The sequence below is a fragment of the Girardinichthys multiradiatus genome, chromosome 2 (genome assembly GCF_021462225.1).
Source record: "Girardinichthys multiradiatus isolate DD_20200921_A chromosome 2, DD_fGirMul_XY1, whole genome shotgun sequence".
NCBI lineage: Eukaryota > Metazoa > Chordata > Actinopteri > Cyprinodontiformes > Goodeidae > Girardinichthys > Girardinichthys multiradiatus.
Window position 1 is genome coordinate 36,383,277 of NC_061795.1, and position 25,442 is coordinate 36,408,718.

Sequence of the window (25,442 nt, forward strand, 5' to 3'; positions counted from 1 at the left end):
GTAAACAAAGTGAGTCGCTTTGTCTTGTTCTACTGTGGAAGTTGTGGTGCTAAATCCTGACAGATCAAAGCTGGTTCTAAATCTTTGTTTCATATGTGTTGTGAATTGGCACTATATAAATAAAACTGAATTGAATTGAATATCCCAGTTTTAGTATTTTCCTTCTTAGTTTAAAGTCATTAGCACTTAGAACTATGCAATAATTTTAATTTTAATAAAATTATTTAGAACATTTGTTTCATTGGCATAAACGTTTTTCTTTAGTCAGGAGTTTGTAGATGATTTACCTTTATTAGTCTTTGTATTTGTTTACTTGCTCAGTTGATCTTAAGGGAATAAATGTACCTCGCTCCCTAGGAAAGGTAAAGAATTAATTCTTCAGATAAGATGTTGCTTAGATTGTAAGACCATTTGATTTATGAACATTGATATACCCCTCAGGTGTAAATCAAAACGTTTTATACTTAAAGGTAAAACAAATGTAAAACCTCCATATAAATCAAAGAAAAATTTTTTTTATACTTGTAACAATACATTTAAACATTAGACCTATGCTATTTTTCCTTCTTTTGTTTAAGAATCGAAAATGACATTGAACAAAATGCACCAGAAATTAACAAGCTATAAATTATCATTGTTGAAAGAGTTCACTATTTAAAATTTTTTTGTGTGCAAGTTTTAATGCATTTATAGCCATACCAAAATCAATATATCTAGGGTTGCCAAAACAATCAATATTTCAATAAAATCGGTACTAGAAAATTTATTATTCAAGGACACTCATTTGCATCAAACTGATCTATTCACTTTTGTCCAAATATTCGTACTTCTCTCTGGTGGCAGCAGCGCTGCAATGTCAGAGACGCTTGGCTTCCCTGCAGCCTCACCGGAACAAAATAATGAGCTGACGCCGTAAATTCTAGTCTGCTAACATGGCGACTACATCCAGACATATGCGACCCTCTTTAGCCAACAAGGCAAACACAAATGCGTTGTTCAGGAGTACTTTTATTATAAGGCAGACTGCAGGAAAACGTTACCACAGGCTAGCTACAAGCTAATGTTACGACACTAATTTTGAACTGCGGTGGATCTGCGTAGTTAACCTCCTGGACGACATATGTCAACGCTGATCACTGTTGCCAACTTAGTGACTTTGTCGCTATATTTAGCAAGTTTTCAGACCCCTCTAGGGAGTTTTTTCTATTTTTCCAAAAAAGCGACTAGCAACAAGTCTAGCCACTATTCTTGTTATTGGAGAGACTTCAGCAACTACGCGTTTGCAGCGACTAATGCTGCCGTAAACTCCAGTCAGAGCAGAGGCGTCTCCACAGAAATGAATCACACATGCGCAAAACTGCCGCTGATCCCGCCCTGATTACAAAGCATTATGTAAATATATATTTTTTATTTATACTCTACCAAAACTGATTTATGCAGTGTGGGTTAAGGTAAAGCATCAAAATGAAGAAATTATTTAATAAAGTTCATCTGTAGTTCTAAACATATTCAGAGTGATTTTTTTTTTTTTTGTCTCATTAACGTTGACATTCCTCTCCTACAGCCTGGTCTCTCATTAGTAAAATGTATTTGCATCAAATTAACAGGCTAATGGAAGTACACATTGGTGCTCCTAAGCAATTATACTAATGTTTTTAAAGGTTAGAAAGCCACTCTACACCACAAATGCACTTAGGATGCCCTACACCAAGCACTAAGACTGAGGAGCAAACCCCACAGTCCCAGCAGTATAAAAATTGGATGCACGATGAGCAGGTACAACTTAAATAACAAAAATCTTGCATTATTTAAATTACAGTTTTATTTGTGTCCCATTTGAAAAACACCCAGTCTGTTCCATCAAGTTAAATGAACAAAAAATAAAAAACATTCAGATAAGGATGTGCACCTTTTTTCCTTCCTTTCTAGGTCCTTAGCTTCATAAAGCCTTTACACACAGGGAGTCCAATAACCCTGCTAGTAAATCATTACAGTAACTAATGTACAGTAGATATGACAAACAATTCAAAATTTGTTTTGCAGTGATTATTTTAAAAATAATAGGCAATACATAGAAGTGAAGACTGAAACAATGTACGTTTGGACACAATACGGCTTTATCAGCTGCAGAAGGGTTAAAACCATAATTTTGCAAGCAAAAGGCATTTTACTTCTGTTGCACCTCGAGTGACAAATATTTACAACATGTGAGCAGCCTAGAAACTGACCTCACCAACAAATAAAACAAAGCCAATAAACTTAGTCAATTATTTCTAAACATAGCACAGAAATCTGCAAATGAACCAAAGATATTAAAGAAAAATATAAGACTTGAAAGCAGAAGGCTGAACAAAGATAAAAAGTGGACTAACAATTTCTAAGAAAGGGAAGGTTGAAATAAAGTTACTCTAAATAAAATCTATATTACCCCCTGTGAATATGCTGTCAACTAGTTAAAGAAAATAAGCAGACCAATCAAGTTTCATATATTTGAAGAAATGGTTCATTTTATTACAAATGATGAGAGAAAAAAACTAACTCTAAAAACGTATTTTCTACATCTCTGTTAAGGACTGAAAAAGAGTAATCCTGGTGTAAACCCCTCCCCACAATGAACCAGAGCACAAATCGTGATCTGGGCTCTTATGTATTCACTTTTCCTCTGTTCAACTAGATTTAGTAGATTAGAGTTGGATGTGGAAGACACAACACATGCTCTTAATTACAGAACTTAAATAACTTCTATGTATATATATATATATATATATATAATAAAAAAGAAAAAAAAATCAAAGATGTCAATTATTCACAACAGGCAATACAGATGAAACAATCCCTTGGATATTTATATCAAATCTGAATTATTTACAACTGAAACTAAAATTGGGTTATTACCACACTGGTAAATTTTTCTACAAAATTGCATAATGGTGTCTTTCTGTAATGTGAGATTCATGAATATGCACCAGCTGCATAGTTTCACCACTTGACATTTAGTTTTGACACTCATAAATAACTCAATCCCTGCATAGAAAACAGAAATAACATCCATAGACAACAAAATAACAAAATCACACTGAATCCTCTATGTGTTATGGCATATGAAGGAGAAGGCTACCTGATTTATATTTCCATCGGATGGTCTTTGAGTTATGCCTTTTTAAGGCAAAACTTCAGAGTTTCGAAGTCTCTGAGCTGGAGAAAATCACTTTCTGCCAGAAACGACCCAAGAAAAAGACACAAATGGGCGGCATTCAAGTCATTTTTTAAAGAAAGTTTCTGGTCGACATTTTACTAGCAACAAACATTTAAGAAACTGTTCCATATTAGAACTAGGTATTAATTTTAGTTTACCATTTTGATTGGGTTTGCGTGAGATATAGAGCGCAAAGCTGGAGATGCGGATGTCCATGAGTGTTTGTGGTTCTTCATGGACTGTCAGATATTTTCATTTGCTCGCTCTGATCCTCGGATACCTTTGCTGAATCCTCCCCTTTTTTATGTTTCCTTGCATGTTTGTATTTTTCCACATATGCCTTGATCAGATTTCCCACTTTCACTGGGTTGATTTCCCCACTCTTGCTGTGGCAAACCTTGTGACCAAGAACAATAGATAATTCCATAAGAATCCTATGAAAAACTAAAGTAACTTACAACTGATCACACATGTTTTTTTTTTTACTGAATTGTAACAATTATCTTGACTCACCTTCTGAACTGCTTTACGCAGAATCTCTTTGTACTCGTCCTTGTTGATGTCTCTCTTTTGGTAGAAAGGCTTGATGGCTAACTTCACCTCTTCAACAGCTCTCTCCTGCATGTGCAGCTTTTTCAAATACTATTGATAGGAGTAAGAAATTTCTCATTTCATGATCAAATGTTACCACTTAACCTTTAGACGTTTTTATGTTTATTTCAGTGAAGACCTCTTTTTATCCCCAAATCTTTTTGGTGACCCTTGATTCTATGCGCTCATCTTACACTTGGAATGGCAAACACCCCCCAGTATCTATAATGCAGATACAAAACCCCACTACAACGGTGGACTGACACTCGAGGAAGGAATCCTATCGGCTGTGGTTGGCTTGTGGGATTCCTGAGGCGCCTAACGGGTATTGTGAGGCCAAGCGTGCCGCAGCCCAGGCTGTGGCAGAGGTAAAAACTCGGGCATGGGAGGAGTTCGGTGAGGTGGTTCACCGAGGTGGTTAAAAAGCGCCACGGTGGTAGGGCTTCGGGGGTCGATGAGATCCACTCCGAGTACCTCAAATCTCTGGATGTTGTGGGGCCGTCATGGTTGTCACGCCTCTTCAACATTGCGTGGCGGTCGGGGACAGTGCCTCTGGACTGGCAGACTGGGGTGGTGGTCCCCCTTCATAATGGTGCATTCACACCAAACGCGGAATCTGCGAATGTTTCGCCTCATTTGTGTGCTTTTGCCCGCTTGACATTCCATGTGAAGTCCGCGTTGGCATTTGGAAACAAACGGCAACGCTTCGCCGCGTCATCAAATAGGAGGAGCTTCCATCTGCTGCTTGCTGGTTTCAACTGAATATGCTGGACATGGATTTCACGGATAATCACGATGTTTTACCTGTGGAGAGCCGAAAAACGGCGCCGACGTCAACGTCCCTGGGTTCACCAGATTCTTCAGGGATGGGAACAGTTCGGAGAGTACCACCACCTACTCCAGGAGCTGCGTCTGGATGACGGTCGATTTCAGCGGTACTTCCGTCTATCAAGGACCCAGTTCGAAGATCTGCTGCCCCGCTTTGGGAGACGAATCGGCCTCCGGGACACCAACTACCGGCGACCGCAGTGAAGCCAGCCCGAAGCCGGACACCAGACACTCAAGCTCCGTGGAGCCAGCGGCATCCAGCCCACGGCCGATCAGAGTCAGGCACCCAGATTTTGGCTAGCTGCTCTCTGTTGCTCCCTCTTCTGACGCGCGGTGGTTCACTAAGGACCGTCAATAAGTTTGCGAACCAAACAATCGTGGAAAATCTGAGTGCCTGAATCGGCATCTAGCTCACCAACCGTGAGCTAGATGCCGATTCAGCTAACTCCGCGGAGCTTGAACATCCAACTTCAAACTACCTTCACCGCGGTCTACCGGCGCTGTATCCCCGCTGCTGAACGCCTGTCCATCTGTCTTTGGTTAGTAAATAAATCTCAGCTCAGTAAAAAAAAAAACAGCCGATTTTTAATGTCCACATCTCCTAAATATAAGATATTTGTGCCTAAACATAACCAGGCCAGGTCCTTTCTGTACTTGTCTCGGTAAAAGTAATTAGTTGAATCATACAACTCTGGCTTGCCACACACCGCCACTATGATCTGGTCCTCCATCTTCACTGACAACCGCTTCTTCTCCGCTTTGGTCCTTCACCCTACGTCACAGCCACATCCAGTCCCTGATTGGTTGGCGCGATGCGAATTTAGGAAAAAGTTCAGATTTTTCAACTCGTCCATCGCTCTCGCTTCACTTGGCCTTCCGCGCCGAGTCCTCCGTGTCCTTCGCACTGTGCCGCTCTGCTCCTAAACGCGCCTCTACATAGGGATAACATGTAAATTGGCCACTCCCTTCGCAGAAACCGCGTTCGGTGTGAAAGCACCATTAGAAGGGTGACCGGAGGGTGTGTTCCAACTACAGGGGGATCACACTCCTCAGCCTCTCTGGTAAGGCCTACGCCAGGGTATTGGAGAGGAGAGTCCGGCCGATAGTCGAACCTCGGCTTCAGGAGGAGCAGTGTGATTTTCGTCCCGGCTGTGGAACACTGGACCAGCTCTATACCCTCTACAGGGTTCTTGAGGGTACATGGGAGTTTGCCCAACCGGTCCACATGTGTTTTGTGGACCTGGAGAAAGCATTCGACTATGTCCCTCGTGATGCCCTGTGGGGGGTGCTCCAGGAGTATGGAATCGGGGGCCCTTTATTAGGGGCCATCCGGTCCCTGTACAAGCAGAGCAGGAGTTTGGTCTGCATTGCCGGCACCAAGTCGGACCTGTTCCCGGTGCATGTTGGACTCCGGCAGGGCTGCCCTTTGTCACCAATCCTGTTCTTAGCTTTTATGGACAGGATTTCTAGGCGCAGTCAAGGGCCGGAAGGGGTCTGGTTTGGGGACCAGTGGATTTTGTCTCTTCTTTTTGCAGATGACGTGGTCCTACTGGCCCCCTCTAGCCAAGACCTACAGCATGCGCTGGGGCGGTTGACAGCTGAGTGTCAAGCGGCGGGGATGAAGATCAGCTCCTCCAAGTCAGAGGCTATGGTACTCGACCGGAAAAGGGTGGCTTGTCCTCTTCAGGTTGGAGGGGAGTTCCTGCCTCAAGTGGAGGAGTTCAAGTATCTCGGAGTCTTGTTCACGAGTGAGGAAAGAATGGAGCGGGAGATTGACAGTCGGATCGGTGTGGCTGCCGCAGTAATGGGGGTACTGTGCTGGTCCGTTGTGGTGAAGAGAGAGTTGAGCCGAAAAGCGAAGCACTCGATTTACGGGTCGGTCTACGTTTCTACCCTCACCTATGGCCATGAACTTTGGGTCATGACCGAAAGAACGAGATCCCGGATACAAGCGGCTTAAATGAGCTTCCTCTGTAGGGTGGCCGGGCACTCCCTTAGAGATAGGGTGAGGAGCTCGACCATCCGGGAGGGGCTCGGAGTAAAGCCGCTTCTCCTCCACATCGAGAGGAGCCAGTTGAGATGGCTCGGGCATCTATACCGGATGCCTCCTGGACGCCTTCCTCGGGCGGTGTTCCAGGCACGTCCCACCGGGAGGAGGCCCAGGGGACGGTCCAGGACACGCTGGAGAGACTATGTCTCTCGGCTGGCCTGGGAACGCCTTGGGCTTCCCCCGGAGGAGCTGGAGGAGGTTGTACAGGCTTGGCTATCTGCCTTCTTTTAGTGCAGCACCAAGGTGACACATCCAGCTCAGCAACGATTGACACCAGGCAGGACAAATGTCTTAACTTTCTTGTATTGCATGGTTTTTTTATATATCCCTCTTGTGTTGTGATTTCTCCTTTAAGGTGGGCGGGGTAGGGATTCGTATTTGCATTTTTGTTTTTAAATAATAAACAAAAGTGTTAACAAGTAATTGTTTTTAATGAGGAAAAAACTGGAAGTAAAAAAAGTGGCATGCCTCTTTAATAACCTTATTTGAAAGCTAAAATGAATCACCTTGTCTTTCCTTGACAAATCCCCTTCTTCTGCTTCTCTTTGCTCAGTGGTTGATAACTCCCCAGGATTGAGGCTTCCAGAACCTGAGCTATCAGTCTGTAAACCAGCAGCACCTTTCGTCGAGGGGTCACCCACAGTGCCCTGTAAAAGTATGAATTATTAATCAAACCATTTCTGTGAAATCAAGAGGTAAGGTATTGCAAAGTGCCACGAGTGTATTTTTTCCCCCTATAGATTCGTTTTTTTTTTCTTTTTTTGTCTTGTTGTGGAAATGTGTTATACAAATAAACTTGCCTTGCCATCACTCAACTAAAACCTATGTAAATACAAAATGTACAGGGGTTGGACAATGAAACTGAAACGCCTGTAATTTTAGTGTGGGAGGTTTCATGGCTAAATTGGACCAACCTGATAGCCAGTCTTCATTGATTGCACATTGCACCAGTAAGAGCAGAGTGTGAAGGTTCAATTAGCAGGGTAAGAGCACAGTTTTGCTCAAAATATTGAAATGCACACAACATTATGGGTGACATACATCCAACAGGATTAACTGTGGACGCAAGAGGAAGCTTTCTGAAAGGGATGTTCGGGTGCTAACCCGGATTGTATCCAAAAAACATAAAACCACGGCTGCCCAAATCACAGCAGAATTAAATGTGCACCTCAACTCTCCTGTTTCCACCAGAACTGTCTGTCGGGAGCTCCACAGGGTCAATATACACGGCCGGGCTGCTATAGCCAAACCTTTGGTCACTCATGCCAATGCCAAACGTCGGTTTCAATGGTGAAAGGAGCAAAAATCTTGGGCTGTGGACAATGTGAAACATGTATTGTTCTCTGATGAGTCCACCTTTACTGTTTTCCCCACATCCGGGAGAGTTACGGTGTGGAGAAGCCCCAAAGAAGCGTACCACCCAGACTGTTGCATGCCCAGAGTGAAGCATGGGGGTGGATCAGTGATGGTTTGGGCTGCCATATCATGGCATTCCCTTGGCCCAATACTTGTGCTAGATGGGCGCGTTACTGCCAAGGACTACTGGACCATTCTTGATGACCATGTGCATCCAATGGTTCAAACATTGTATCCTGAAGGCGGTGCCGTGTATCAGGATGACAATGCACCAATAGACACAGCAAGACTGGTGAAAGATTGGTTTGATGAACATGAAAGTGAAGTTGAACATCTCCCATGGCCTGCACAGTCACCAGATCTAAATATTATTGAGCCACTTTGGGGTGTTTTGGAGGAGCGAGTCAGGAAACGTTTTCCTCCACCAGTATCACGTAGTGACCTGGCCACTATCCTGCAAGAAGAATGGCTTAAAATCCCTCTGACCACTGTGCAGGACTTGTATATGTCATTCCCAAGATGAATTGACGCTGTATTGGTCGCAAAAGGAGGCCCTACACCATACTAATAAATCATTGTGGTCTAAAACCAGGTGTTTCAGTTTCATTGTCCAACCCCTGTAGTTTTCAATCCTTAACCCTCCTAACCCAGTTTGAAAAAGTAACTGCCCTTGTGCCACCCTTGGTAGCAATCGGACGTCCATGCTTTGACAATCTATCCTCCTCCAGTGCTCCTCTGTTGTGTGGGGTGCCACAAGGCTCCATTCTCGGTGCCCTTGTCTCATATAAATTTACTTGTCTCTAAAGCCAGGTTGCAGTAATGCTTTTCTCTCTTTCCTGGACTACTACAGCTGTCAAACAGTGGCTAAGTAAAAACATTTCTTAAATGAACTAAAGACTGAATGTGTTTTATTTGGTAACAATTACACCAATTATGTCAGTGCATTGCCTTTTAAATTAAATAACACTGTTAGAAATTTAGGGGTAATAATTGATCAGAAGTTTAAATTCAATAAACAAATCAACTTGATGGTCAAATCATGTTTTTACCATGTGCGTCTTCTGACCAAAGTTAAACCTTTCTAAACTGTCCTCACTTGGAGAAGGCCATTCGTGCTTCCATTAGCTCTAGACTACAGTATTGCAATGGATCTATATCAGTTTTTCTCAGTCTTCCATTAAACATCTTCAAGTTATCCAGAACACGGCTCCCCGTCTGTTATCCAACAACTCAATACGTGAGCACATAACACTGGGCTCTTGTCCTTTTTAGAAATGATTTTTAAACTTTTATGGTTTAGCTTTAAAGCTCTTAATGGCTTGGCTCCACCTTATTTATCTGAATTTCTACATCTTTCTGAACATGGCAGATCAATGAGGGCGTCAAATCAACTTTCCTTAGATGTTTCGTTAAGACATAAGCACTGGGTTGACCGGGCCTTTTGTTAGTGGCAGCACCCTGACCCTGGAACCAACTTCCTTTAGACCTTCACCACTGCCCCAGACATCTTTAAATCAAAGCTCAAGACTTATTTTTTCAGGCAGACTTTTAATATCAAGTAGTATGGTAGCATCTTATGTATGATTCTTATTGTCCTGTTGTCGGGTCTTATGTTTTCTTTTTTTGATTCTGTGTTGTTGTGATCTTACTGTTAAGTGCCTTGGTTACCTTTGTCGGTTGTGTTGAAACGCTATATAAATGAATGAATGAATGACAAGGCCAAAACGTTTGCTTTCTTTCAGAACTATTGAGAGTTCGGCTTGTTGGTGTGTCGCAGTCATTGCCCTGCTGCATACCTTAAATGTGCTTGAGCTTAAAGCCAGATATCCTCCTTCAGGAGTCACTGCTCGAGAGAAGAATTCATAGTCCCAGCAATTACAACAAGTTGTCCAGATATGTTGTAATCCACTGTGTTATGATGGACACCCACAGCCCTAGAAATGTCTTTGTAATCTTTTCCAGTCTGAAAGATATCAATGACTTTGTTTTTTATCTGTTCCTGAATCTATTTAGATCAGCATGTGTTGCTTTTGGAGTTCATTTAGCCCACTCTGTCAGACACGTTCTTGATTCTTGACTGGCAGTAATCAGATCTGGGTTCAGCTAGGGAAATTGAGTCATACATGTGGTTAATTACAGGTAATACATGATTTACACAAGGATGGCAATTATATTTTTCACACAACGCCAAGGTAACTCAATAACTCAGATTCTCTTGAAACTGAAATTTGTTTGTAGATCAGAGACCTTCAAGTGTGAAAAAAATGCAAAATAAGAAAGTATGTAGGGGGTAAATAGATTTTGCCCTCAGAACTGCAGGTTTCATAACAAGATCAAATCTTGGGTAGTTTTGTGCTACACGTCTGACATTCCTTTTAGTGGTGAAATGTTTTGTGGGGACACAGTTCTAGTTTCGTTTTATCTGAAAATGCTTCAGTATCAGTTTTAACCATGTGACTTTTTCCACAGAATAGTTTCTGCTTTGGGGTAAACACTGCCACATGCATGCCATTACTAAAACTACATTGTATGTACTTCAAAGAACACGTTGAAAAGCAAACAAAGAACGACTCTGTCAAAGCGGCAGCAAAACAGCTCATTCTGACCTGAGTGGATGCCTGGACAGGCAAAGAGGGTTTCCGCAATCCTTCCTGTTTCAGCTTCAATTTATACAGTGCTAGCTCTGTGGAAGTAAAACAAACACAAAGCTGAGATTGAAATGGAGAACACATCTCTGAACCGTGCTTCTAACATGTAGGTGTGGAAATGGGTAGCTAAAGTGAAACAATCCAGCAGCAACCCTTACTGCTCTGAGATTTCTCTGGCTGAGGCCCCTCTGGTTCCTGTATGTTCCAGGTAACGCGTTTCACTTGAGCCTTGGACTTTGATCCCACCATAGCTGATATCTGCTCCCCCTCATACTTCTCCTCCACAGCTTCTTTCTCCTGTTCAGCACTTGCATCGCTAGCCTCAGTTTGCTCTGATTTGATATTATCTAGACTGTCCAGCATCACATCAACATTAAAATCATCATCCGACTCTGAGGGTTCCTGTTTTATAGGGACCGCCACCCCAGCTGGGTTTTGCTGTTTGCTAGACTCTGATGAACCTGGCTGAGACTGACAAACTGAGTCGTGGAGGGGCTCTTCTATGGTCAGTGTAGAAGGTGAGGAGACAGGCGGTGAAGGGCATTCCTCTGTGGGACTTGTCTCAGATTTGATTATGGTTGTTTCACAAGAATTCGTCTTGCTATGATCTTCCAATACCTCATCATCGCTGTTGGATACTGCTAAGGAGGGTGCGTCGTTTTCTTCACTTTTAATTTGTTTAACAGCTGGACAATCTTCAAACATATCCAGAAGGTGAGGTTTTTCTTTCTTAATTTCCTTTTTGTTTTTTAATACTATTAACATTTCTTTGGCCTGGCTCTCTTCTTCAAAATTTTGGTCTTCATTTTTGACCTGAGAAACAAAAGAACAGGAAGGCAACTCTTGTTTTTTCACTTCAGCACATTTGTTCTTCTCAAAGTTTCTTTGAGTAATTTCTTTCTCCTTTTTTCTTTCCAGTGGGAGATTTCTGTCTCTGGAGGATAAAACATGTGAAGCTGAAGTTGTGTTTGTACATATGGTTGATCTATCATCTTTCCTTCTCTCTCTTGAGCTGGATCTAGTCCTTTGTCTCCTATCTTTACATCTTGAATCCACCTTGTCTCTGGAAGAGACTGTTGCATGTTGTCTGGCAGAATCTTTCCTCCTTTCCCTGGATCTAGACTGTGATCTTGAACGAGATAAGCGGCGCTTACGATCCCTCGATCTTGTTCTGGATCTAGAGCGCGACACGGACCTTGATTTAGAGCGAGATCGACCATGTCTTTTGTCCTTGGATCCTCGCCTTCTCTCTGTGTGTTCATTTCTCTCCTTGCTCCTACGATTATGCTTCTTCATCCTTGAACGCTCTCTGCTGCTAGAGCTGGAACAAGATCTAAAGGACAAAATGAAAAACCCTTAACTGAAGAAAACTGGCAACTTTTTTTTCAGTCCAAGTTTGATGATAACTAACATGACTTTAAATTCATCTCAATACTTGTACTGAAGTAAAATCCAATTCTTGATTTTTTTTAAATAACTTTAGCTGGCTGTGTGGTACTGAATGGCCTAGCCGGGGTGCAGAATTAAATTTAACTTCTGTGAACCCATCAGAGGAGGGCAGTGGAAAAGAGATGTCGTCACAATCCGATAGATTTGGAGACGTTTCGCAAGGAAGAGTTGGTAAAATATTCTTTTATGTCTTACTTCTACACAGATACCAAATGTCTGAATGTAGACCTTATAACTGTGGAACTATACTTGATATATTTCAGGTATGTAATTTCAGGTGGAAATTGCTTCTAAAACGGGCTATTATGCAACTGGGAGGTTGATTTATTTCCTTCTAACAGATTTATATTTTAGTTTATTTGTTAATAAAAATAAATGCCACATTTTATGTGGAAAGCTTTTAATTATTTATCATGGTCTCGTTTTTTGCAACACAAAAAACAGACATTTTAACAGGGGTGTGTTCACTTTTGAGAGACACACTTCTCTACAAACTGTATAAATTATCACTCACCTGGATCGCCTCTTTGTCTTATCTTTAGATTGTGATTGGGACCTCCGCCTCTTCCTGTAAGTTCTGTCTGGTGATTTGGGTTGAGAGCTGTCAGAGGTTGATGGTGCCCTCCGTCTTTCTCTTGATCGCCTTGAGTTCCTGTCTTTCTCTCTGCCTTTGTCCCCGTCCTTTTTGCCTCCCTTATCAGACACATGACGTTCTTCTCTTCTGCCTCTGTCTGTCTCTGAACTACTGGAAGGTTGATTCTTGGAAGTTTTGGAACTTTGCTTCCTACGGCCCAAATCTTTTAGGAGGGTACTGGAACAGGTTGGTGAATCTGATTTAGTGTCTTCTGTCTGTTTCTTTGTGATGGTACTTGAACAGGAAGCTGATGAATCATTCCCGTAGTTGAGAAGAGATCTACTGGATGTTTCAGCAGGAGGTTCACTGTTCTCTTGACGATTTGTCTCAACTTTTATGTGTTCTTCATGTTGATGAGCAGGTGATGTACTTTCTGCAATCTTACTTTTCAGCTCACTCTCACTTCTTGCCCTGTCGTAATAATCTTCAGGTTCCATTTTTTCAGAATCATCTGAATGTGGTTCTTTTTTAGTTATAGTATCAAGGAGGACCATTTGCTTCTCAGGCTTAACGTTGACTAAATTTGATTCCTTTTCAACTTTGATACAATCTGCCGAGAATATCATTCCTGGTGTTACAGTGTGCTGTGAACACCCGGGTTTTTCCTGTGAAACCTCCGTTTCCGTTTTAACCTGCACCATATCCTGGCTTCTAAGCACTGAGCCCTGGTTGCTTCCTAACATACGAGGTTTCCCTCCATTTGGGCCAGACTGAGGGCTGAGATTCAAACTTGTGGTCTCGGCTTCGTCGCTAGAGCTACTTGAATCAGATAGTGTGGGATTAAAAGGATCATAAATATTGTCTTGTTCCTTAGTGACTGTTGTACATGAAGCCAGAAGTGTTTTTTTGTCTTTGTGCATTTGCTTCTTTTTTGCTTCCTTTTCTTTTTCCCTCCACTGTTCTTTTATGTTGTTTCCAGCTGACGAGGATGATGTAATGCTTAGCCGCCTGGCATGCCAGGAGTTCCCACTGGAACTGATGCGAAAACTTACAGCTGAAGATGAAGAAAATGAAGCATGCCGAGGCTGGCTTGCAGGAGTGGTGGAGGAAGAGGAAGCAAAGGAGTTTGAGAATGCTGATGATGAATTGGCCCTTTCAGGCCTGTTCTTATGTGACTGACCATCAGAGTGGCCCTTTTGCTGATCAACACTCTGTTGCCTTCCTTTGTCTCCAGAAAGGCTGTTCATGCCACTTTCAGGCAGTCCAGGAACATTACTAGCACCAGTAGAATTACTGCTTCCTCTACTACTGTCAAAAAGACCAACACCATCATTTGTGACACTACTACTCTCTCTTTTTATTTTTGGTATCCGAGGAAGCACTGAAACATCTACCCACATGGGTTTAACAGGAGCTTTTTTAGACTGGGACTGTGACAGAGTCATTCCTTTGTCCCTGAAGTTGGAGTCCTGAATGGGGTGAACAGATAAAGAAGGCGTTTCTATTAAAGCTCTCATCCCATTTGTTGCAATTGACCTGTTTGGATGAGGAGGCTGCAAACTTGGATTTGCTCTAATAGTCAAGTCAGAATGTGGTCTTGGTTGGTTGTGGTTGGCTGAGTGGGGCACGAAGGACAGTAAATGAGGTGATCTTGGTGTCAAAAGTCCATTCACAGAGGTAGGTGAGGATCCTGATAGATTCCCATTGTGGTGCAGAGATGCAGAGTTGTCTCCTAAGTTGTACGAACATCCTGGGCTGTTGAGGGCGCTGGCATCACTTGAACTACTGGTTTTCCTACTACTTGGAATTGGTGTAGATGGCATCACTGTAAGAAGATTTGTCCAAACAAAAGCAGACTTTAGAAAAAAGTAGCAACAATCTTTTTACACAGTCCAGAAATCACTGTCCTGCTAAATTTAGACATGATGGCACCCGAGAAAGTATAACCCATTTACAGGTCATCAACTTAAAAAAAGCAGCAGATAAGAAATACAAGGATCTAGCATTAAATTAAAAAAAATGACAGGGTTAATTCTTTTTCAACACTAGATCCAGGGTGTGTGTTGCTATCACCATCTCTGTATAATGTGATTGCCGCAGATGCTGCAGAGTCCTGAATAAACTGTACATAATGTGACGTTTAGTGAACTATTTGCGATCCTGGGCTATGATTCACAAGCTCTGCTTGTTTCACATAAACCACAAAGCAAAGTCACTGCAACATTTACACACCTGTGAAACAGTTTTCAAATAAGGACTCAAGTATTTTTTTGCAGAACACATGTGGTGTCTGGGAAAACTGGGCACAAAACAGTCACAGCGGGTAAAAAAAAAAAGTCTGACGGCTGGTTAGAGAAGTAGGAGTCAGTGTTTCATGATTCTGTAGCACCGTTTGTTTCTGACTTAACTGGGCTGTCATATATGAACACTGTAGGAAGCCAGAGTCTTTTATACACTGCACAAATGGCTTAAAACCATGTTTTTCTATATGTCAAATGGCTAATGAAAACCTCAACTCTGTGTCTGGCTTGACTGTGATGGGGACACATTAGAACTGAAATGTTAGTTTAAGCTGACAACAAAAGCTGTTTTCAATTATGTTTTGGTGAACAGATGATGATAATTTCTCAAAATAAACAGGTTGGGCATTTTTATGTGTCAATATTCATTAAAAATGTGCAGCACACACTTACTTGTCTTTGAAGTTTTAAGAGAACCGTCTCGACTAATGACAACATCAGAACTGTCCATCAGGAGGATGCTCTGTCCAGACAGGATGCTTCCCAGCAGGTCAGGAACAGGAGCAGCCTCCACAACACTCCCTGAGTGTGGCACGTCCACAGCTCTCCTAGTGTAGCATGACAGTTGTGATTAAATTACAAAATCCAATCCAGATAAATCCACAACTTAATCACGAAATTGTATTAGATGAATAGTAAAATTTTTTATGTATTTCTTTGTAAAACTTTTATTTCATCCTTTGATTCAGTGTCTCTGTTCCTCTCTTTCATATTACAGGGTTCCTATCAATCTTTCACTTCCAAATTTTCAAAAAAAAAAAAAAAAAACTACCCAAGTTTCAGCACAGTTCTGGACATTTGAGAACAAATAGTTTTTTTACTGGAAATGCTCTTAATGAAGTCAGTTAAAAGTGCAGTTACATTATATAGTCTGGACATAGCATCTTATCTTACTGCCAAAAGACAGATTTTTATCATCCTTTTGGGTTTATAATGGACGGATACCAAGAAAGCTGATCAGTGTAACTAAGCTTTCTTTAATTGGTAAAGTAAGTATGTTAGATTTTATTAATTTGTCTTTTAGGCTTGACAGACAAAAATATACATATTTGGGTTTCAAAATGACAAAAAATTTGTTTTTAAGAGCTGGATTCTATTTTTTCACCTAACATATATAAAGGATAATGCACAAGGCTTTATAAGATGACTTTTCAAGTATCCTAGTATTTTTACCACATGCTGAATCACTGCCCTGACTGGGTGATTATGTTATTATACAGCAACAATAATACACCAATACCAGCTGTGCTTTGTTCCCCACCCTCGATCTCCTCATTTTGCTCTGATTTAAAACACTGTAGTAAAACACTCAGTAAAAATATGGGGCCAGGTTAGGAAATACTTTAAACTCCATGATTTTTCTCCTCTGAACCCCATCTCATCTAATTATTCCTTTAAACCATCAATCCAGGATTGCGTGTTTTTGGAGTGGTGCAGAAATGCCTTACTTGCTTTAAGGATCCTTTTCACAGGCAACAAATTAGCATCATTTTAACAACTTGGCAATAAATATGGTCTACCACCAGATATTTACAAGCCAGAAATGTTATTTAATCCCATTTTTCAGGCTCAGTTTCTCTACCAGAGTTTTCACTGTTAGGAACCATCCTACTATAGAATCTGACTGATTTCACTACTTTGCAAAAAAAATTTTAAACCTGACCCTGCCTCCCTGTGTGATTCAGTTTAAAGTGGTACAGCATGCCCACTTCTCCAAAACCAAATTGTCTCGTATTTATTCTGAAATCACTCCATACTGTGGTAAATGAAAACTGTTGAGGCCTCGTTGGTTCATATCTACTGGCTTTGTCCCAACCTTGGCCAATACTAGACAGAAAGGTTTTCAAACCCTGTCCAAGATCCTCAATGTTTTGCTAGCTCCTAACCTCCTACTGGCTCTCTTTGGCATCAGCAGGGGATGAAATGTCTCTGCCGGCTGCTAAAAGACAGGCGTTATTCTGTTCCCTGCTGGCGAGTCGGGCAATTCTACTCAGGTGGAGGGATGCTGGCCCTCCCACTCACAAACGGTGGTTATGTGACCTCATGTCATGTTTGAAACTGGTTAAACTACGATACTCTCTACAAAGATACTGGGAAATTTCAAAACACATGGGGTAATTTCCTTGATGCATTTCAAATTGTATAATAATCTCTCAGGTACATTGATTTTTATTAATGTGTAATTTTCTCTCATGCCAGGTGGGAAGATACAATGTGCTAAGGCAGACCTAAGGCAGTGAGCAGGGTAGGACTGGATGGGATTATTTTGAAGAGATTATTTTCAAAGGATTGTTTTGCTGTGTCTTGTTTAGTTTAAGGTTGTGGGTTAACTACACTTGCATGTATTTGACTCATCTGTAACCACAGTGTTTCTTTTTGTATGCATAAATAAAAAAATTCCCAATAAAGACATTGAAATAACAAAACACTGAAGATGGATTTTTTTTTTTTAATGTGTCATAACCCATGATGCTTGGACTAAATAATTTTAAAACCCAGGATCAAGGTGGGCCATGCCATAAATATTAATTAAAATGAGTAAAATAGTCCTTTAATTTTAAAGGAGTGCATATTTATGTCTGGGTTCTCACACCAAAGCTCTAAATAACAAAATAGTGATGGCGAACATCAACTCTAGTTTTAATGTGCTCTTATCTTATACAAAGTGGAATAAATATTTAAACACTTTTTCCATCATTCATCCATTCAATTATGAAAGCAAATTTCATACTTTTTAAAACTGTGGAGGAACCTTGCTTTTATTAACAGGTTTCTAAAAATCTTATTTTGTGCATTTAGAATTTATTATCTTTTTGACAACGAAATGGTTTATTTTACTTCCATCAAGACGGCGTTATACATTATTGTAAGTTTGCTTAAACTGTTAAATATTACTAACCGTTTTATGTCTCTCGTTTTATAAAAGCATGTTTCTGTATCTATAATTTATCCCCAAGTTAGATGCCCTGCAGTAGCTGATTTCAATTCATTATAAAACTATATAGCTGAAAATTATATTCAGCACTCAAAACCAACAACACAAAGTAAAATCACTTTCATCTTGCTAGGTTTGGTATATTACTGCCACCTACTGTTGGTGTGAGGGTAGGTGAAAGAACTACCTCCACAAACAACAGAAAAAAAGACAAAACACTGGTATAGAAACATATTTTTTTCAATGACTGAACTGTAACGGCACAATCATTGCTAAACTTTAGAAGTACTAAAGCGACAGGTAACGTGTGTTACCTGGAGAGGCCGGCAGTGACTGGACGGGCCACAGGCTGATGAGAGCGAAGGGCAGAGCGAGAGATCCCTCGCCTTTTCGCCTCCAACAACGATGTAACCTGGGCTTGCTCTTCAACCTCCTCACTGGTCAAATGAAGATTAGAAATCAAAATTTTCATGGCATAATAATTAGCACTCAAAATTCCTCATCACATAGGTGCTGTGTAATAAAGCCCAGCGCAAACTAATCTACCCGTGTCTGGTAGGTTTATAGGTAAAGTAAATGAAAGGCGCTTTACACAATCAAACAGTACTACGTCTTCTTACTGGTCAACAAAAGGATCCAGGTCAAATGGATCTCCATAGATGGACAGCGATGTGGCTCCAATGTCGGCCCGCATGCTGCTCAAAGTGTTCTCTACTGGTCGGTATACTGTTGGAAGTGAAGAGCTCTTCTTGTCCTTAACTATTCCAAGATTATTAGCAATACGGCCTCTTGAAGTGACTACCTTTCTGTCAATCTAAAAAAAACAAAACAAAAAAAATAACATACATAACTGCAGAGAAAGAGTTCAAATATTACCAACACAAATATTCATTGTATTCATGCTTTATCAATTAAATAAAACATTTAAAAATCTATATGGATGTTGATGCACTTACAGCTTTTTTCCTCTTCCTTACTCGTCGTTTTCTCCTTTTAACTCCAGTGCTTCCTGCTAGACCATTTTTCCCCTTAGCAGACGTCTTCTTTCTTCTCACCTTTCTACGCCTTCCTGTTAAAACATGGTTCATCATCAACTAGAAGCACTGAAGGCAGGAACCCATCCAATAACATTTCTTCAAGGTGTGAATTTGTTAATGCTGACACTTGAAAAGCATTTAGTTGCTCACGTACCAGCTCTGCGTCTTTGACTTGACGGGGCCCGAGTGGTGATATCCCGTACGTACACGGCCGTGTTGAGCCCAGCAACCACAGCATTAATGGTTTCATCTAGCCAAGTTGACTGCATCAGATATGTTGGAGCCAGCTACAAAAGAAACACTTGATTCCTCTGCTGCAATGCGTTCACAGACTGTGCAAAAAATAATTCCAGATTCCAGTACATGCTCTAAATTTGAAAAGTTTTAACTGCACCTTATCCAAACACACAACTTGTAAAGCTATTATTACATGTTAGTTTCATTCACATGAGAGCACCGCATTTCCATTAAACTTTACCAGTGCAGAAATGCTTTGCATGAGAGTTAGGAAATCTGCCAAGGCAAAAGCACCATGCCAAACCTGTGATGTGCGTGCCTGGGTTATGCGATGTCGGTTGACGTTGGCTCGAACCCTCTCACTCTGTTGAGTGCGGGCGATAGCTCTGGTGGGACCGACGGTGCGAATTCGAGGCCGACTGGTGGCCGGACGGGGAGTAGAGGACATGCTTTCTGTGTCACTGATCTCTTCAGCTGAACCTCCTGAAGCAAACACATTTACCGATGCTAATAAACTCTCTACATTTATTCTCTTCTTCCCAACTTTTTGTCTAGAAGTTTAACACTGGTAGAATTAGATAAAAACGAAATGATTAAACATTTATTTCATGGATAAAAGTAAAATTATAATCAAAATAAGTGTGAAAATGTTCTACATTTATATATCTGCCTAAGAGTTATTCAGTTTCCACATATCCATCCTTTTCTTCATGCCAGACCCACCTAGAGTGTTTGTTGTGTAAAAATGTACATTTTATTCTTATCTAACCAAAGAACACAAAGCCAGTTAAAGTCCCAGTAGAGTTCAGCAAAATCCATGTTTACGTTTGTGATGGTAAGACAGAGAAGGCTTTTCCTGTTATGTCTCCAAAATAACCAGTTGGCATGCAGATGCTGTTGTTATGGAGACTTGATATGAAGCAGCTGTGACTCAGTGAGTTCGAATAGTCATCTGGCGACCAGAATGTTGATAAAGTTTGATCCCAGCTCGACCTCGCCCACCCCTGCTTTAAAGACATGTATTTTCCAGGAATTGTGAGGAACATCAATACCTGTGGCACTAATCAGTTCTTTGGAAAACAATATTTCTTAGATGTCTTTGTCACATTGAATAAATTTACTAAAATTAAGAAATGGATTATTCTAAAATATTCACTGAGGGAATAAGATACTACAATACAATCAGTTAATTCTGGGGACTGCATACATCTTTAGGTGTGTAAATAATTGTGGTAGGTTTATTCATTTCCAGTAACTGTTAAAATTCCTGTTTGCCAAAAATGTGACCTTAAAAGGTAACTTAAAGGCTTACTTGACTGGCGATTGTTGGCTTCACACTCAGGACAAAACCATTCCTCCACAGGAACAGCATCAAGAGGAGGTGTGAGGCACTCCATGTGATACCTAGGGCACAATTAAGGCTCAACTCACACAAAATTACTATCAAGAAAGTAAAAACTGGCTTAGAACATTCCCTGAAACTCACCCCGCATCACAGCCATCACAGAGCAAGAGTCGGTCCTCACGGTCACTCCCCCCACACACCTCACAGTTGGTTTGCTCCAGGTCTAGGTCTACTGTTTCCTCCTGACCTGCCTTTGCAGGCTTCTGAACTGTGACCTGAATCCCACAATTTATAGAATTAGCCTACATGATACAAAAGGAAAATCGGAATCGTTTAACTTTAAAAACGTTATATGAAAACAACCATACTCACAATTTTCTTTACTTTTCCTCCATAAGACTTCCTGAGGTATATGTTGTCAAAGACAATGCGGTCCACAGGACACGAGTTTGCATTCTAAATGGGGGAGCGAAAGGTCATGTTTCTTTAAAAAACATTTAAAAAATACCTTTTATCTTAAAACAACTAAGTCAGACCCACCTTAGTCCATTCTAGGATGCAGTCGAAACAGAAGTAGTGCTCACAGTTCTCTGGTGTTGCAACAGGCTGGCTAGTGAATGAGTTCAGGCAGATGGGACACTTTTCTCTGTCCTCATCTGAGCTCATCTCTGCAAAGTCAGCAGAACTTCCCTCAAAGGCTCCTTTCTCTGGCTTAGCATCTTCCTCCTCATCATTATCTAGTAAAAAAGAGTTTTTATTATGTATAGTTTAAACTGTAGTTACAGAGAATAAAACAGAATACCTTGCAGCATAAAAAAATCATCAATCCACACCGTGGGTGCGCATACTCTGTCATAAAGCTAATCCACATCTACAGAGAAGATAAAGCACTGTGTCAATCACCATCCTCCTCATCACTGTCTTCCTCCTCATCATCTTCTCCATTTGCATTATGTTCTTCTTCTTCATCACCACTATCAAAGTCTCCCTCTTCAGACTCCTCCTCTAGATCATCTGAATCATCTAAAAGAAATAATTTACATTATAGGAGAAGGGAAAAAATGTAAAATGATGAGACTCGTTTAAAGAAATTACCTGAGATTGGCCATAATGCAGCTCTTTTTCCTTTGCTGTGAGATGAACTGCGGTTAATCAGCTCATCTTGGCTGTCATCTTCATCCATGGCTGACCATCGAAACAACAGCACAGAAACTTCTCTTACAACTTATATCTGAAATTGGATAAATTAGGGAAACGTAAAATAAATGCAAAGATGTGCTTATTCTAAACACATACAAAGATTTTTTTCTATGTTAATGCTAATTTGAGAAACTGATCCAGTACTACTTCTGCATTGGACAGGCAAGCGATGAAGTAGGTGGAGTTACGCTCCATTTCATGTGGTGGATGACACGCTCAGATTCAGCAGCAAGAGCGGCATACACCCACCTCATTCATGTGGCTATGTAATCATAGTAGGGTTATGTGGATGTTGAGATTAAAATGTTCTCTTCAGTTTTAATAAAGACAACAAACTGACTAAACATTCTTAAATTCAGGTTGTGTCAATCAGAATGTCATAATCTCTTGTAGTTTCAATTACAATTTTGCACTGGTTATCATATACTAAACTTAGATCACTAACAGCTCAACCCTGATTCAGGGGGACACCTCCACCTGCTTGTAAATACTTTGGCCTTCATTTAGGGGAAAAACTCACTACTTGCGACTCCTTATCACTTCTACCCAGGTCATCCTTCGGCTGACTGTTGAGGAAGGGGCAACTGTATTTTAATAGAGCTCCAATAACGTACATAGAAATATTTTCAAAGGTCCTGTTAACATTGTAATTTGGTAGGTTCTTGTGAATAATTAAAGAGAAGTGAGAACCTATTTGAATATCTAATAAATGTTTAGCTTAATTCAGATTTCTGAGACAATAACATAGATAATTACCATCAAAAGCAATTTAGATAATATTTAGAGATAACCTGATAAGCTGAAAATTGCCACAATAGTCTTGAAAAGATGTGATGTCTTACATGAAGCAAACAGGTCAGCTGACAGTTCAAATATCAAATCATTGTACAACATAAAAAAAGAATTGCCCCAACGATGTAAATATTCCTGCTACATTCATCATTAGATTAAGACAATGATTTAAAAAACACTGCTTGAGTAACAAAATTAAATTCTAAGTGCCAGAAATGTAACCGTCATTGCATGTATAATTCATTTTGCTTACAGAGTTAGTTAACTGCTATTATCAAGTTTGGTTTTTTTCTCCATTGAAACACTTTTTGTTGATCTGGGTTAACAGAATTCAAATTATTTTTTTTAATTAAAGAATCCCTATCTATACATGTTTAGATCCTATTTTATTTTATTCTATAAATGCACCAAAATTTTTGAAAGCAATGACATTTACAGCTTCATGCTCTGACCCTGTCTCAGATACCCACTCAACCCAGTGTGAGTGATAGGAGACAGAAGAACTCTAGCCAAACTAACAACACGTCTGGACAATGTTTCCATGAATGACACCATGACAATATGTCCTTCAGTTGCAGGTAGGTTGCTCTCTCCACCAACTGGTAGACTCTATAAGAAGCACTGCTCCCAACAAACTAAATAAGAAGATCAAGCAGTATTACACTTCAATTTGTATGCAAAATGTCTATGACTGGATTTAAAGTACAAGGTTTATTTTGTTTAATTTACTTTTTACAGCAATGTTTCTGAGTTCATTCATGTTCTCTATAAATACAATAGAACAAAACACAAAAATAGGAACTATTTATTTGTATAATTTAGGATACACTCTCCTATTTATTGCAAAACTGTCTACATTTTGCTTTATTTGTTGTTTTCACTGTGTGTAATATGACGGGTTTTTTTTATATTATTATATTATTCATATACTGAGAAGTATCCCAAAGAAGGAAAAATACAAAATATACTTATTTTATTCTATTTTACATGGGAAAGGTCCAAGATCAGCCACCAAACACAAAAGAAAGTCAAAAAACTAAAAAGAAATGTTAATCTTAAGTCGTTTTAGAAAAAATTCAGATATTCCTATCCGTTATAACTCTGATTTGACGTCTTCATCTTATGCATCCATTCATGACAGTTAATTTACAACAATCACAACTACAAAAAGCTATAAAATTCTGATCTTTCTTTCTCTGTAAACACCAGCCTTAAATTAACATCTATTCCCTCTTTATCAGCTGATAAAATATTGCAGCTTTTGTCATGCTAAGTATTACGTTTAACCAGTGATATTTAACGTTTAAGAGCTAACCAACAGTAGCATTGCACAGTGGAAATGCTACATTTGTAAACAAAGAACAAAATTCAGGACCAAATCTTTTTCTTCAGTAGTTTTCGCATAAAACAAACATACAGCGCAGATCTGCAAATTAATATTCAATATTTATGCCATGACAACCAAATGACCACTTTTCATAATGTTCTTTTTTTCAATAAATGACGCTAGCTAGTAAAAGTAGCTTCCGAGTAGCATGTCAGCTAGCCTCCGAGTAGCTAAAATTAGCTAACGTTAACCCCAAGTCCGCTTAAATTTTATGCGAAAGCCAGTCACTCTGTGGAGCGTTTTGCGTAACATTAAACCTTATTTCATGCACCTATAATGTCAAGCAGAAGCATCTATGTATATTTTAAACCTACCCCATTCAGCAGTGAAGGGTATGTTCAGTTGAAGTACTGCTGATGAGTGACACCACCGGCTGGCTAAGGACTGAAATTACTGGGTGAAATTCGGCATAGGTGATTCTTAAAGAGACAGTACCCGTTTTAAAGGCTCCATAACCTTATGTACGCTGCTCAAAAAAATAAAGGGAACACTTAAACAACACAATATAACTCCAAGTAAATCAAACTTCTGTGAAATCAAACTGTGGAAGGAAACAACAGTGATTGACAATTAATTTCACAGCTGTTGTACAAATGGAATAGACAACAGGGGGAAATCTTTGGCAATTAGCAAGACACACTCAAGTTCTGCAGATGGGGACCACAGACCACTTCTCAGTAACTATGCTTTCTGGCTGATGTTTTGGTCACTTTTGAATGTTGGTGGTGCTTTCACACTCATGGTAGCATGAGACAGACTCTACAACCCATACAAGTGGCTCAGGTGGTGCAGCTCATCCAGGATGGCACATCAATGCGAGCTGTGGCAAGAAGGTTTGCTGTGTCTGACAGCGTAGTGTCCAGAGCCTGGAGGCGCTACCATGAGACAGGCCAGTACACCAGGAGACATGGAGGAGGCCGTAGGAGGGCAACAACCCAGCAGCAGGACCGCTACCTCCACCTTTGTGCAAGGAGGAACAGGAGAAGCACTGCCAGAGCCCTGCAAAATGACCTCCAGCATGCCACAAATGTGCATGTGTCTGCACAAACGGTTAGAAACCGACTCAATGAGGATGGTATGAGGGCCCGACGTCCGCAAATGGGGGTTGCAGGATGCTTGGCATTTGTCAGAGAACACCAGGATTGGCAAATTCACCACTGGCGCTGTGTGGTCTTCACAGATGAAAGCAGGTTCACACTGAGCACATGTGACAGAGTCTGGAGACACAATGGAGAGCGATCTGCTGCCTGCAACATCCTTCAGCATGACTGGTTTGGCAGTGGGTCAGTAATGGTGTGAGGTGGCATTTCTTTGGAGGGCCGTACGGCCCTCCATGTGCTCGCCAGAGGTAGCCTGACTGCCATTAGGTACCGAGATGAGGTCCTCAGACCCCTTGTGAGACCATATGCTGGTGTGGTTGGCCCTGGGTTCCTCCTAATCCTGGACAATGCTAGACCTCATGTGGCTGGAGTGTGTCAGCAGTTCCTGCAAAACGAAGACATAGAAGCTATGGACTG

General features: G+C 40.7%; 1 protein-coding gene across 4 annotated transcripts; it reads right to left on the minus strand.

Annotated features, from left to right (window-relative positions):
* Positions 1-1,804: 1,804 nt before the first annotated feature.
* phrf1 (PHD and ring finger domains 1) lies at positions 1,805-24,319 on the minus strand. 4 transcript variants are annotated; one of them, XR_007035199.1, is made up of 20 exons: positions 24,240-24,319; positions 21,642-21,777; positions 21,450-21,569; positions 21,087-21,283; positions 20,919-21,002; positions 20,688-20,821; positions 20,514-20,605; positions 19,506-19,684; positions 19,119-19,251; positions 18,884-18,996; positions 18,548-18,741; positions 18,242-18,364; positions 15,386-15,540; positions 12,633-14,517; positions 10,828-12,002; positions 10,628-10,704; positions 7,172-7,312; positions 3,710-3,838; positions 3,355-3,593; positions 1,805-3,212 (listed from the first exon to the last, which is right to left on the minus strand). XR_007035199.1 is itself a non-coding variant. In XM_047346102.1 (19 exons), exons 2-19 carry the CDS (start codon positions 21,727-21,729, stop codon positions 3,429-3,431), a joined length of 5,184 nt encoding a protein of 1,727 aa, XP_047202058.1. In that variant the 5' UTR covers positions 21,730-21,777; positions 24,240-24,319; the 3' UTR covers positions 1,805-3,428. The 4 variants fall into 4 exon arrangements, 2 of the variants coding, with proteins under 2 accessions (XP_047202058.1, XP_047202071.1); XM_047346102.1 differs by having other exon boundaries at positions 1,805-3,593; XR_007035202.1 differs by lacking the exons at positions 1,805-3,212; positions 3,355-3,593; positions 3,710-3,838 and adding an exon at positions 9,818-10,124 and having other exon boundaries at positions 7,181-7,312.
* Positions 24,320-25,442: the final 1,123 nt, after the last annotated feature.

What these genes read in the sequence shown, in the direction of transcription:
- phrf1 (XM_047346102.1), bottom strand. Translation starts at nt 21,729, where the DNA reads ATGGATGAAGATGACAGCCAAGATGAGCTGATTAACCGCAGTTCATCT. An exon ending in AGACAGTGATGAGGAGGATG is followed by an intron (nt 21,284 to 21,449) that starts GTGATTGACACA and finishes CTTTTTTACTAG; the next exon opens with ATAATGATGAGGAGGAAGAT. An exon ending in CCCAGGCACGCACATCACAG is followed by an intron (nt 19,252 to 19,505) that starts GTTTGGCATGGT and finishes TTTCTTTTGTAG; the next exon opens with CTGGCTCCAACATATCTGAT.